Source organism: Myxocyprinus asiaticus, chromosome 29 (genome assembly GCF_019703515.2).
Source record: "Myxocyprinus asiaticus isolate MX2 ecotype Aquarium Trade chromosome 29, UBuf_Myxa_2, whole genome shotgun sequence".
Classification (NCBI taxonomy): domain Eukaryota; kingdom Metazoa; phylum Chordata; class Actinopteri; order Cypriniformes; family Catostomidae; genus Myxocyprinus; species Myxocyprinus asiaticus.
In genome coordinates, this window is record NC_059372.1 from 6,998,075 (window position 1) to 7,013,178 (window position 15,104).

At 37.1% G+C, this 15,104-nt stretch overlaps 1 protein-coding gene across 3 annotated transcripts in view; it reads left to right on the forward strand.

The window, feature by feature from the left end:
• The window catches only part of LOC127419631 (disks large-associated protein 4-like), a 55,396-nt gene that overhangs the window by 13,279 nt on the left and 27,013 nt on the right, over positions 1 to 15,104 (forward strand). For 2 of the 3 annotated variants that reach the window (XM_051661188.1, XM_051661189.1), the window contains exon 3: positions 3,750 to 3,969. In XM_051661188.1, coding sequence (XP_051517148.1) covers positions 3,750 to 3,969 — 220 coding nt within the window. Of the gene's footprint in view, positions 1 to 1,324; positions 1,642 to 3,749; positions 3,970 to 15,104 lie in introns of those variants that run through there. The other variant, XM_051661190.1, reaches the window with a different exon arrangement.

Sequence of the window (15,104 nt, forward strand, 5' to 3'; positions counted from 1 at the left end):
ACCACCCAACACTGCCTAACAACCATCTAGCAACCATCAAGAACACCCTAGCTACCACTTTACAAAGCCCTATAAACCATCCAACATCGTCTAACAACCACCTAGCATCCATCAAGAACACCCTAGCAACCGCATAGCAAAACAATAGCAAACACCTAACACACCCTAACAACTACCTAGTATCCATCAAGAACACCCTAGCAACTGCATAATAAAGCCCTAGCAACCACTCAACACACTCCAACAACCACCTAGTAGCCATCAAGAACAACTTAGCAACCACTTTGCAAAGCCCTAGCAACCAGCCAACAGACATTAACAACCACGTAGCATCCATCAAGGACACCTTAGCAACCTAACAAACAACTAGAATCCACCCACAACACCCTAGCAGCTACATAGTAAAGCCCTAGCAACAACCCAACACACTCTAACAATCACTAAGCATCCATCAAGAACACCCTAGCAACCACATAGCAAAGCCATAGCAACCACCTAACACACCCTAACAACCACCTAGCACCCATCAGGAACACCCTAACAACCACTTAGCAAAGCCCTAGCAACCATCCAACATGCTCTAACAACCACCTAACATCCATCCAGAACACACTAGCAACCACAAAACCACCTAGTATTCACCAGGAACTCCCTAGCAACCACTTAGCAAAGCCCTAGCAACCATCCAACATGCTCTAACAACCACCTAGCATCCATCAAGAATATCCTAGCAACCACACAACCACCTAGTATCCACCTGCAACACCCTAGCAACTACATAGCAAAGCCCAAGCAACAACCCAACACACTCTAACAACCAACTAGCATCCATCAAGAACACCTTAGCAACCACATAGCAAAGCCATAGCAACCACCTAACACACCCTAACAACCACCTAGCACCCATCAGCAACACCCTAGCAACCACTTAGCAAAGCCCTAGCAACCATCCAACATGCTCTAACAACCACCTAACATCCATCCAGAACACCCTAGCAACCACAAAACCACCTAGCATCCATCAAGAACGCCCTAGCAACCTCCAAGTAAAGCCCTAGCAACGCATCACTCAATACATTTCACATTTCCTTAAGAAAATGCAAAATCTCTTTCTGTTTACTGTTCTAAATTGCTCCGTTCTACTCTCAACATCAGCGAGGAAACACTGAAGTACTGTATGTCAGAGATGTTTTGGTGTTTACGTGACCTCGGGAACAGAATGTTCCAGATTAAGAATGTTGTACGACATCCCTAAGCTAGTTTAAGGAGACATGGAGGGTGGAAAATCACTTTGAGAGCATTTTACCACGAGGAGATACTTGAATGTTTGCTTTAAAACTGTCCCTGCGAAGTCTCTTTTCTCTCACACTTCATAGAAGAAGACAATAAGACTTGTGAAGAAAAACAACGGTCTACAGAGGAAAGAGAATAGATTTTTTGGAGGATATCTTTAATTTGACCCAATGGGAATAATGTACCATGAAGACTTATTGATGGGCATTTTTTAAGTGCTGTTTCATGAAGACATCGTTTCTAAGATTGGACGGATGTTTTTGCGAGGGAAAATGGTTGAATCAAAGGGAAAACATGAAGATAAAGCTAGCACAACTGCTAGTTTGTAGCATTTATACTAGAGCTCAAGTAGGGAATGTTTACTTCATAGGGTTCTTTTAAAAATCAGACTTTATAATTACTTCAAAGAGTTTATTCCATGTTTCTCAGCTAAACCTTTTATTGTTGTTGTTGTTGTTGTTTGCTTTTAATTACTGGGTTTGTCCTCAACAAACACACATACATTCATAACCACAATCCTGTACTTTTGCGTTCCTGTGAGAAGTGTCACCTGCTAACCGAACAAACACAAAGTTTCTCTTCGCTTTTAATTATTTAAAGGGTTCAATCAATTGAAAAGAAGCAGCTGCAGTTTCAGTCCCTGCAGGCTTTAAGAGAGTTTGAACTGTGATTGCGTTTTGTCTGCAGGTTCGTTTCATCATATGAATCACTGCAGAGTTCATTCACTCTTGGGGGCTTTTTCCTGCATTCTGCCTGTCGGATTTGGAGCAGAGAGGCAGAAAAAGGATATTTCAGGATTAAAAATGTGGCGCTTCAGCTGTGCTCAAAACGAATCACTTTGTAAATTATTTGCTAAGATGCGTGTCCTGTTTCAGTGAAGCAAGAAGTGACTTTTGTGATTACATTGGAGTTCAAAAAGTCTGAGACAACTAGTAAAAATGCCTGTTTTTCTCATTTAGATCAAATTTATGTAATTTTCCATTTAAAAAATGATATTAAAATTAACAACAATACACAGACATAAAATGATACAAAATATTTTTCTGTTTTAAACAAATTTACACTTTAATGCTATTTATTATAATATTATCAGCATAACAATGTGAGTAAAAAGTTAAATAAAAAAATGTTTTCAATAAACTTTTACCTCATTTTTTCTAAAATGTAATTTCATGTCTTAAAAATTGATTTTTAATATTTTTAAGTGGTATCGGATATTTGGACCCCACTGGAAATATATATATATATTATTAATTTTAAATTTAACAAAAAATACCTATACATAAAATTATACAAAAATCTTTAAGACAATTTGTAATTACAAATTATATTATTAGTGTATATATATATATATATATATATATATATATATATATATATATATATATATATATATATATTATATTTTAATAATAATTATTTTACATTTAACAACAATACCTAGACACAAAATGATACAAAAATATTTTTCTCTTTTAGACAATTTTCCTCTTTAATGCAATATTAATTACAAATTATATTATCAGCATAACCATTTGAGTGAAACGTTTAATTGAAAAACTTTATTGTCAATACATTTTTACTACAATTTTCTAAAACGTAATTTCAATGTTTAAATTAGATTTTTAATCCCAAATTTTCTATGTGGTCACAGACTTTTGGACCCCACTATATTTATAATTGTTTTTATTAATAATTTTACATTTAACAACAATACCTAGACATAAAATTATACAAAAATATTTTTCTCTTTAAGACAATTTTTCTCTAAAGTGCTATTTTTTATTAAAATTATAGCATTAGTGTAACCATTTGAGTGAAAAGTTGAATCGAAAAACGTTATTTTCAATAAATTTTTACTACAATTTCCTAAAACAGAATTTCAAGGCATAAATTTGATTTTTAATCCCAGGTTTTCTATGTAGCCACAGACACTGTGTGTATATATATATAATTTTAATGATAATAATTGTACATTTAACAACAATACCTAGACATAAAATGAGACAAAAATAATGAGACTTTTCAAAGTTCAAGGCCAGTTCTCTGAGAGAGAAACATTTTCTTTTTTTTTTAATTACGAGCATTTTTATACTTTTTTTAAATGCACACCTGAACCACGGATAAGGACCAATACAATTATTTTATCCAAAACAACTTCAGTTTTATCAGTATTTGTGTTCCCTGGAATTGAACCCATGACCTTGGCATTGCTAGTTGAGCTACAGTCTATATGAAAATTGCTTAAAAGTTCATTAAAACATATAAGACATACAGTAAATTACACTCCATAATATTGGAGCTAAAGCGATCTTGTCTTCCATACCATAATGCCCCAGTCCACCTTAAAACGGCAGCATCATCTCACCCCATGTGAGGCACGGGTGTGGGCGGGCAGCGGTCGGTTACTCCGCCAGCCTCGAATGGGTCGATTCAATCTGCCTGTGTCCTTTCAGGTGGAGCAGGGTTACCTGAGCAGCACGGCTTACAGGCAGGTGGACTCTCAGGCGGTGAGGGCTTTGGATCTGCCCATGCCCACCTGCTTCAGGTCTCGAAGCCACAGCTACCTGCGGGCGATTCAGGCCGGCTGCTCTCAAGACGACGATACGGGCTCCGTGGACTCCGATGAAAGTCCGCCCACAACAACATCCATCAGTTGCTATAAGAACAACACCGGTGAGTACTGCACAACTACACCTATGGTTCGTCTTCAAAGAGGATCACATTCTTCTGATCTGCTACATAACAGAGAAAAAGACGAATGATAAAATTAAATTGTCTGTTTCCAGATTTTAGCAAATACCATTTAGCCTGAAACAGAGATATGCATTATCTGCTAAATAAGGACACAAACGTATTATTCAGAAGTCTAATAAATTATTCCATGAGACTCATGATTGTTATGAAAGCATACAATATGGTTTGGTTAGAAACAAACTGAAATCTTATGTATTATTTATTCAGAATGTTCACTGACCGTTGATGTCCTGTGCACGTTCATGGAAGGGCACGAGAGCAAGAGTTCACACAGCGCCCTCATGATATTGGGGTGTTCAAGAGAAAAGTCGTTTTGTTTATCTAAAAACAGGTCCTCCACAGCGATAACGACAACAAAAAACACAACACAGCTGCACACAAAACAGAGAACAGAACTAACTAAACGTGTGAAGAGTTGGTAGTCGAAGAATTGATGCATTTCTATGCCCAGCCTTGTTTTGTGTGCAGCTGTGTTGTGTTCTATTGTCGCTATCACTGTGGTGAATAAATTAAAGGGGGTACAACAAATCGTACATGACGTAAAAATAATTTTAAATTAAATTAACATATTATCATCATGAAAATAATTTGTAAAATCCTAATATGGTCCTAAATATTGGGGAAAATATAATCCACCCTTTTATATTCCTTCTAATACAAACTAAAAAAAATTAAGAGAAACAAATAGTATATCTAAAACATGAGTGTTGTTTGAAATATACACTACATTTATTCACTTTAACAACTTTCAAATTATTCAAAATTAAACCATTAAATAAATATCTGAATAGATAATGAAATACATAATAAAATCAGTAAAAAAGCTATAAAATATATTAATTAATAAATAAATCAATAAATGTCCATTGTATTTCATTTTAGCAATAGTTTGCACCCATTTTCATTGTGGCCATAACTTTGGGTTGATTTTTCATTTAAGTACAAGCTTTATTTAATTATTTAGTTTTAAGTAATTTGGCCCTCAATATACTGAATACAGCTTTCAACTGCAAATTTCAACCTTCAACTTTACAACACCATGAGGAGCAAAACTATCCTTTTAGGCCAAGATGAAATCTGCTCAACGTCAGTGATTTGTCATGTGTTTATCAAGTTCATTCAGGACTTTGTACTTTTGTGGTTTATGACTATAGGCCTGATTCACCTGACATATAAAAAAAAAATGTGTTATATAAAAGCTTATCGGCATATTTAATATAACATGATCATTGACCACCGGAAAGTAATGGTGCAGCACAATACGACAAGAGAAACAAAGCTCTGACCTGGTTGCCGGTATCATAGTGATACCAGTGGGTTTGCATAGAAGTAAATGCTTTGTTAACCAGGACAAAGACCATCGCAGGCAATATAATGACAGCATGATAAGAAGAGGTCTCGGGTACTTTCAAATATCACAATGTCATTATATTGCCTTCGGTGGTGATAAAAGCACCATCAAAAGTGCCCCTCTTTTTCTCTCACAGCAATAAAGACCTCCATGTAAAGACTGATGTCTCTTAATTTGAGGTCGGCATGTGGGAACGTCCTGACAAGTGATCTGATACCAAAGTTTGAGGGGTAAAAAAACAGCTTTAAAAGGAATTTTTTTGTAAAAACAATTAAAATGTTGTCATTATTTACTCACCCTTATATCATTACAAACCTTTATGATGTGTTCTGTGGAACACAAAAGGAGAATTTTGAAGAATCGTTATGTCTTTATGGACTTTTGCCTTAGTTTATGTGATCAGGATTCTTTAGGCTACTGGAGTCATTACATTTTTTTGACATCTCAAATGCTCACTGCCCAGTTTGTGCCACCAAAAAAATCGTCTGACGTACATTTTGGTCTGGTAGTGTCCTGCTGAGATGTATCCTGAGCTTAAATGGCTAACATTCTCAGATGAAGCTCAGAGTTTCTCAGCCCACCATGACCAACTCTGGCAAAACTTCAGATGCAAATTAAACCTCATCTCAGTTGGTATAAAAGGACATCAAGCAGATTAGTTTGGCTAAACACGTGATGCACCAGCATCCAGTGAGCAGCCTGATTTTACACATTTTATTGGAGATGATCAGGGCTAGAGTGAGTCTAATAAACAACCCGACCCAAAGCACAAGCTTTTACTAACTTCTGTATTACCAAAATAATGATTTATGGGTGTTTCTTCAACTTCAGGTAACTGTACAGTGTATGTGCATGCATTACCGGAGATTTATGTCACTTTTGTAATTTTTTGTGAAGATTCCCACCACGGTGTCATTTCCTGCACATCAAATTCTGTATTGTGTTTAATAGTATTCTGTGACGGAAATGACGCTGATGGAAATGGCATTTTTAACATTTTTAAATAAAATAACTGACTCCTTTGTCTTGCGTAGGCTAATTCTATAGCTAACATTTTATGTATCCTAAAAACACACAATTAAATAATATTTTCACACTTTTTGTGTAATTTTGCAAAATAACAGCTTGATTGGAAATTGTGCCCAGTACAAATACTCTGCTCAAAAGTTAAATTTAACTTGATTTTTTTTTATTCAAACATCACTTATCTCATATTTCATCTCAAGCATGCTCTTTACCGACACTTTTGTTGGCTTTGTTAACAAGTACACTAACTTTTGAAAAAACTCTATTGGGGTAAAAATTTGTGTTGTGGAAATGACGCCACAACTGTGGGACAGTCGTAATTTTTGAAAAATTCATAGAAATCATTTTGACTCAGTAAATATTGAATTACACTATTGAGACTATTTGTAAACATAAAATAATTTGTATTTTTATCATTTATTTTTATAGTTTAATATTGAAAGTCTGGATCTGGGACAAGGCTAAAACAGTAAAATATATACGTAAAAGGCATTTGAAAAGTACCAAAAAATAAATGTAAAAAGTTTCCAATTCAGTCTGAATGTAACCTATACAGTATAGAACAACAACAAATAAAAGTTTGAATCTGTTTGTTAAAAATGTACCCCGGGACATGAAGTAGCCCGAAATTGAAGAAACACTCTTATATGTATTTTACTGTACTGTATTTTGATATGTCTCATAATTAAATATGGGTGACATACTCCAGATTTATTCAATCAAACAACATTCCATCAGTTTTTCATTTCAGAAGAGCACCCTGTTTGAATAAAAGTAGAGAAATTATTCAAAATTAAGCCAACTAATATGTCCATATTTCACATGAGTTTAAATAAAAAATGTTCCTCATAAAAAAAAATAAAAAAAAAATAAAAAAAAGAAGTTTTACTACTAAAGACATGAATTGTAATTTTGAAGCATATGTATAAATTCAGGTACATTCACGTGAGATGAAGACCCCGTTTCCACCTGGTATTAAGATGCATTTCGGGTGATCCAATCACATGTGATCGGCCCTAAATACAGGTCTAAACGAGGTCTATAATGGATCACAAAAACCACATACGAATGTGGTCAAAAACGCATGTGACCGCATCACATTTGAGGTGTAAATGCTGATCCGTCCTGTATGCATCCCAGCAGCAGCGATGCACCGCCCCCACCTGTCAATCAACCGCTGCGCTAAAACAAGAGTTTAAACTTTGCCATTTATGAGCTGCTTTAAAAGGAAATAACCGTCCGATGGGAAAATTTTAAAAAGCAGATACATACACAATCACGTGAGCTTCATGGATCTTCTTCAGTGTGTCTGATATCAACACAGATGACAAGCACGAACACCTGAAGCTCCTTTAATACAGGTAATGCACTTAGATAACAGATAACTCTGCTTGACAGGTTGCGTTTGTACTTGCATTTAATTTAAACCGCATCTGGGAGAAACCGCGTGCCATTTTTTCCGCGCTTTCTTTGTCTTTTTTTACACTGTTGTGCTTTAATATCATGCAGTAACACACTGACATAGTGACTGATGTATGTCGTCATGAAACAGAGACCCTCCCCTCCAAATTCAAACACAAGTGGTTACAGGAGACACATTAAAGTGACCAGGTGTAAACAGCGATGTGTCTCACCTGACCACCCGAAACGCATCGTAATACCAGGTGGAAACGGGGCCGAAGATCCTACATGGAGAGGGTCCCCTCATGGGGGCTGCCATGTTAAAATCACATGACCAGCCGGAGACTTCTTGCTTAACTATAACCCAGATTTTGGCTTTTTTTTTTAAGAAAAGGAGAGACTAGTCTAATAGATTTTTGTGGTAATCAACATGATTCCACAAATGCTGTCAATTGAGCTAAACTTGTTTTAAACCTGGAATACTCCTTTAAGATAACTTTGAATTCTCAACCACTTCTGAGGTGTATGTTGTGGACAAATTAGCTGAATTCTGTCTGTGTAAACCAGCCCATGACAAACCACTTTTACGTAGCTCTTTCTCTCGTCTTTCAACTCCCTTTAGCCATAACACTATATTAGCACTGAATACATTCATGTGCTTTTAAATGCACGCTCCTCCCTGTCTGGCTATTTTCCGCGGTCATGTGACTGCGCGCGCAGCCACAGCCCGGCTGAAGCTCCAGTCATCTCACATTCTATCGCCAAACACAGAGAGAGAAAGCGAGTGGGGATTCTATTATGACGCAAACTGCATAAACCGCGTCGAGATCAAACGCTCACGCCGCCGGCCAATGAGAGGGCGGTGAGTGGATGCCTCGAACGCGACATTCTCCAATCCCGCGTGCTGAAAGCGGATTACCGGGATCGCGTCCGTTTTTCGTTTTTTTTTACCTCGACTGCTCGAGACGTGGACGGTGGGATCCGTTGCGGGTGGAAGACACAACACAAATATTTGAAGAAGGGCAAAAACTGTCAGTGGATCGCTTAACTTTGTCTTTTATTTTTAATCGACGATATGGAAATACTCAATCGACGGTGATCGCTTCACAGCACAGAGGAAGAGGAAAGAGGTGCGCGTGAGTTTTTTTCTTACGTTAAATGTCCGCCGTGAGCGCGTGAAAGCGGTGTGGGGCGGGCACGCGCAAAGCTCGAGAGCGACTGAATGTGTTGATTCTGGCATGTGCACGGTGTTAGATTAAGTCAAGACAAAGTATCTGATAATAGCGAACTTGTGTGATTAAAAATGCGTTTTCCAACAATGATTTTATCATCTGATTTAGTGCTAGTTTTATTACATTAGCAGGTTAGCTCATGCACTAGCCTGCATGGTGGCTAGTGGAGGCGTGTTTACAGTGATTCATCCGTCTAGACAGCAAAGCATGACTCCACTACACACCCTTACATGACAACCTACCCATGTTATTATAATGTATGCCCTTTTTGCATTCATATTTCATGTAAACACTGCTTTAGGGAACGTAATGCATATTGATTTGGATTGCACGTGCGCTGAGCACACACAAAGGCCAGTTTCTATGGTGTGTGTTATGAGTCAGGTTGAATGCATGTGATTGCATTACAAAATCAGGGAAATATAGCGTAGCTACCCTTTTGTTTAAAGGCATGCACTTTTGCATGCAAACACAACTTTAGGGAATATAGTGCATGTTGATATCCATTGCACATGTGTAATCTAGAGCTATACTCGCACAGAGATCCGTTTTTCTATGCACTGTGTTATGTTTAAGGTTGAATGCAACTGTTTGCATTGCAAATTCAGGGAGAGGTAACGTGACTATCATTTTGTTTAAAATTTTGAAGAGTGAAAATCATGCATATTTTAATGCAAACACTGATTTAGGAAATCTGTGCTATGCATTGAGTGTTTCACACACTATGTCCTATTGCATTGCAAAGTTAAGGAGAGTCTGCATTGGAAATATTGTGATTGTTTCTTATTACATTAGAATGTAGGTGAGGCCATTCAAAATTCCCAGTTAATTATAGGGTGTAATTGTACTTAAAGAAATGGTTCACCAAGAAATGAAAATTCTGTCACTGCAAACCAGTATTTCTTTCTTCTGTGGTAAACAAAATGTGAATTTTTGATTTTCTAATTCCATATAATGAAAGTGAATGAGAACTAGGGTCGTCAAGCTCCAAAATTGTGAAAAAAGCACCATAAAAGTGGTCCATATGACTTAAATCTAAGTCTGTTCCTCATACTAAACTATCGAACGGCTTTGTAATATAGCTCTCAAGCCGTATGGACCACTTTTATGATACTTTCAGGGTGCAGAATTTCTCCTGTGTTCCATGGAAAGTAATTTAGGTTTGGAACGACATGATGGTGAGTAAATGATTGCAGAATTTTCACTTATGGGTGAACTGTTCCTTTAATAAAATGTACTGTAGTATTTTAACAAGGATACGATTAATATGTTATTGAATAGTTTAGGCTAATGCTTAGATAGTGCTGCCATCTTTATATTTGATGTTACTAATTTGCCCTACATTTAGGAGGTTGTTTCCCTTCTTGGTAAGCGCTTGCTGTGTTTTAGAGTGAAGATGTACCCTGAATCTAAAAACATGTCCTAATAAGGATTACAAGTCTGAATGTGATGGAAAGGATTGAACTTTCTCAGTGTATGTGTATGGTGTTTGTCTCCCATCTGTGTAGTGTTGTCTGTAAGACGTCTTTACATTTATGGGTTGTGTGGACCGACAGCATTTTAAGTTTGTGAACAGTTTATCAACTATGACATTTATTTTTTTAAAGCAGCCTAAACTCTTGTGATGACCTGTAAAAACGACGTACCTACCCTAAACCTTGGACCTAACCGATAGTGTCAGAAAAAGCAAATCTGAGAAGAAAAAACGCAATTGCAGAAGCGACCACGTCATTTTGTGGTGCTTCTTTGATGCTTTTGACACACATGTTGACTCGTGTGCTGTTCAGGACTCGTTCCCTGGTCCTTTGCGTTGCAAGTGCAATGCTCTATCAGTTGAGCAACCACACAGTTTAATCGCAAGTGAAGAAGCTTGTAAATATAGTTAGGTATGTAATGCAAAAGTTTAAATATAGTGCCTTACAAAAATGCGCTATGGTAAAAATGTTTAGATGTCATAAGATAGCATTGCATGTGGAACAGGGCGAAAAGTACTGATTTGTGAAATTTAGGGTAGCATGGTATACTGTTCTGAAGTAATTCGGAATTTCACGTTTTTCAGGACAATTAATCAAATTTAAATCCCGATATGGCCATGTGGGATCATTAAACCATCAAAGGATTCGATTTAATACACTATTTATATTTGTCTGCATGCACTGCATGCTTCAGAATGAACAAGGCACGACTCTCTCATACTAATTAGATTTTTTCATCAGTGTTTTCATTTATAGTGTAAAGCTCTTTTGTGCGGCACTTTAGACCAAAATAACTGCAATTTTATGTTTAAAATTAATACGTTTTCATTTGTTTAAGGTTTATGTATTTAGTTGATTATACGCCATTTTGATAGACCGATAAATCGGTGCCGATATTTGCTTTTTGTAACTATCGCTTATTGGCCAAATCTATGCTGATAGTTGCTAATAGTTTTTTCGTCATTTTGTATTTTCAAAATAAAAGTCCCTGGTGTGTTTTGGGCTTGTTTATTCTTAAAAGTCCTGTGGAAATTGGAATTTTGTTATTGGAATTTTGGTTGAACAATAAGCTGTATCTGGGATTTTGGTTTAAATTTTTTTTTTTAGTGCTCATTATAGTAAGAAAAGAATCATGTTTTGACATTCTATAAATCAATTTTAAAAACTATTGGCCAATTAATTGGTTTGCGGTCAGAAAAGTATACTCTGAAAGGATACGCGGTCGGTCGGGCGCGATCCGGAATGCGGAAAAATGAAGGCTACACTGGCCTTAAGTATCAATACCAATGTGCCAGGGCTGGTGTCGTGCAAAAGCCAAAATTTTGTTATCAGAACAAGTGATTTTTGTGAAAGTGAATAAAAATCGTTGTAGCGCCTCTTGTGGAAACTGCGGCGTTACGTGCACTGAGCCACATGACAAATCATTTTGCTAAAATGTAGGTATCTCTAACGTGTTTCTATGAGACCAGATTGCTTTAAAGTGTATGTGGAATTTTTGTATTGAAAAGTTTTTACTATAAATGAGAAGTAAAATAATTATTTTATTTACTCACCCTCATGTTGAGCCAAACCTGTATGCTGTGGAGCACAAAGCAAGTATTTTCTCACAGCTCTTTTCCATAAAACAACAGTTAACCTTGACAGAAATGGTCATCATGAATTGTAATTGTATGGAAAAGAGCTGCATAAAATTTCTCCTTGGTGTTCCCGGATAGAAACAAAGTCATGGGTTTGGAACGATGTTGAGTACGAGGATGAGTAAATGATAACAGAATTTTCTCTTTGTGGTGAACTATTCCTTTAATCTTAATGCAAAGTATTTGTTAGTGCTTTGATGCCCATTCTGTGTTTGTAAAAAAAGGCTGTGCCCGGTTTGGAAGGGGTCCCGGGGCAGAACGACTGACTCTAATGCCGTTAATCTGGATCTGAGCCTCCCCTGCAGAGAGAGAACTGTGTCATAAACTTGGCATCACCCTCTACGCAGGGGCCCTAATGCAAACCAGCTCGGCGAGGCCACACGTGCTGATGCAAACTTATCTGAAGCAAGATAAAACCGCGGCCGTGAAGCATTCTGCTTCTAAACACTAAATCCCATTTGACTGCAAATAAAAGAGACAAAGTATGCCGTTAGCTATGGAAGTTTCTGAAAAAGTCACGCCACTGCTTTTGCAGAAGTTCAACAAGACTATGAAGTTTCTTGAGGGAAGTCATGATGTAATTAATACAGTGCTGCTTTGAGATTTGGTCTTGGCATAATAGTTTTTTTTTTTAAATGTATTAATCTACCACTACATCACAGAGAAGTAAAGGTGAACAAAGTCATTCAATACCCCTCAACTAAAACCATTAGCAGTCGCACTTCCATTCTTAAAGACATCTTATGGTTCTTCTTATTAAGTGTGATTTATTATGTTATTAATAGTGTTTTAAACCTCAAATCATGCAATTTGTTGAGGAGAGGTGTGCTATTTTTTTCCCCAAGCGATCAGACTTAAGAATTTCTCCTGATGGATAATAAAAACAGTCGTACAGTTGAAGTCAGAAGTTTACATACACTTAGGTATCATTAAGTCATTCAAACTCATTTTTTTAACCACTCCACAGATTTCATATTAGCAAACAATAGTTTTGGCAAGTCGTTTAGGACATCTACTTTGTGCATGACACAAGTATTTTTTTCCAACAATTGTTTACAGACAGATTGTTTCACTTTTAATTGACTATATCACCATTTCACAATTCCAGTGGGTCAGAAGTTTACATACACTAAGTTAACTGTGCCTTTAAGCAGCTTGGAAAATTCCAGAAAATGATATCAAGCCTTTAGGCAAGCTAATTTGAGTCAATTGGAGGTTTTCTCGTGGATGTATTTTAAGGCCTACCTTCAAACTCAGTGCCTCTTTGCTTGACATATTGGGAAAATCAAAAGAAATCAGCCAAGACATCAGAAAAAAAAATTGTGGACCTCCACAAGTCTGGTTCATCCTTGGGAGCAATTTCCAAATGCCTGAAGGTACCACGTTCATCTGTACAAACAATAGTATGCAAGTATAAACACCATGGGACCACCCAGCCATCATACCGCTCAGGAAGAAGACCCATTCTGTCTTCTAGAGATGAATGTAGTTTGGTGCGAAAAGTGCAAATCAATCCCAGAAAAATAGCAAAGGACCTTGTGAAGATGCTGGAAGAAACAGGTAAACAAGTATCTATATCCACAGTAAAATGAGTCCTATATCAACATAACCTGAAAGGCTGCTCAGCAAGGAAGAAGCCACTGCTCCAAAACCGCCATAAAAAGCCAGACTACAGTTTGCAAGTGCACATGGGGACAAAGATCTTACTTTTTGGAGAAATGTCCTCTGGTCTGATGAAGCAAAAATTGAACTGTTTGGCCATAATGACCATTGTTATGTTTGGAGGTAAAAGGGTGAGGCTTGCAAGCCAAAGAACACCATCCCAACCATGAAACATGGGGGTGGCAGCATCATGTTGTGGGGGTGCTTTGCTGCAGGAGGGACTGGTGCACTTCACAAAATAGATGGCATCATGAGGAAGGAAAATTATGTGGATATATTGAAGCAACATCTCAAGACATCAGTCAGGAAGTTAAACCTCTGTCGGAAATGGGTCTTCCAAATGGACAATGAGCCCAAGCATACCTCCAAATCTGTGGCAAAATGGCTTAAGGACAACAAAGTCAAGGTATTGGAGTGGCCATCACAAAGCTCTGACCTCAATCCGATGAAAATTTGTGGCCAGAACTGAAAAAACGTGTGCGAGCAAGGAGGCTTAAAAGCCTGACTCCGTTACACCAGTTCTGTCTGGAGGAATGGGCCAAAATTCCAGCAACTTATTGTGAGAAGCTTGTGGAAGGCTACCCAAAACATTTGACCCAAGTTAAACAATTTAAAGGCAATGCTACCAAATACTAACAAAGTGAATGTAAACTTCTGACCCACTGGGAATGTGATGAAAGAAATAAAAGCTGAAATAAATTATTCTCTCTACTATTATTCTGACATTTCACATTCTTAAAATAAAGTAGTGATCCTATCTGACCTAAGACAGGGAATGTTTTCTACGATTAAATGTCAGGAATTGTGAAAAACTGTTAAATGTATTTGGCTAAGGTGTATGTAAACTTCTGACTTCAACTGTAAAATTACATTAGAAAGAGCAACTTGAGCCCTATCTAGTGAAAGTAATGTTATAGAGACTTGGGGTTGCGCACTTTTTACTTGGGCTAATAAGCAGCAGCATAGCAACGCTCAAGCAACCAATCAGAATGCCCAAGCATAATGGCAGCTGATTTTGCACAGGATTGCTCTCATTTTCTTTACATAAATGTAAGTAATCTAGTTGTTCTACCAGGACAAGTAAAAAGATGTTATCTTAACTGTAGCTTTTGAACTGATTATTGTGTTTTGTAAAATTGTTTTATTATATGTTGACTGGCTTTATTTTTTAAATATATATCATTCATCTGTGAGGATCTGTATTGGCAATCAAAATGGCCTAGACTGCTGAGTGGCAGCTGTCCTGGCACCAGTTTGCAAGCACACAATG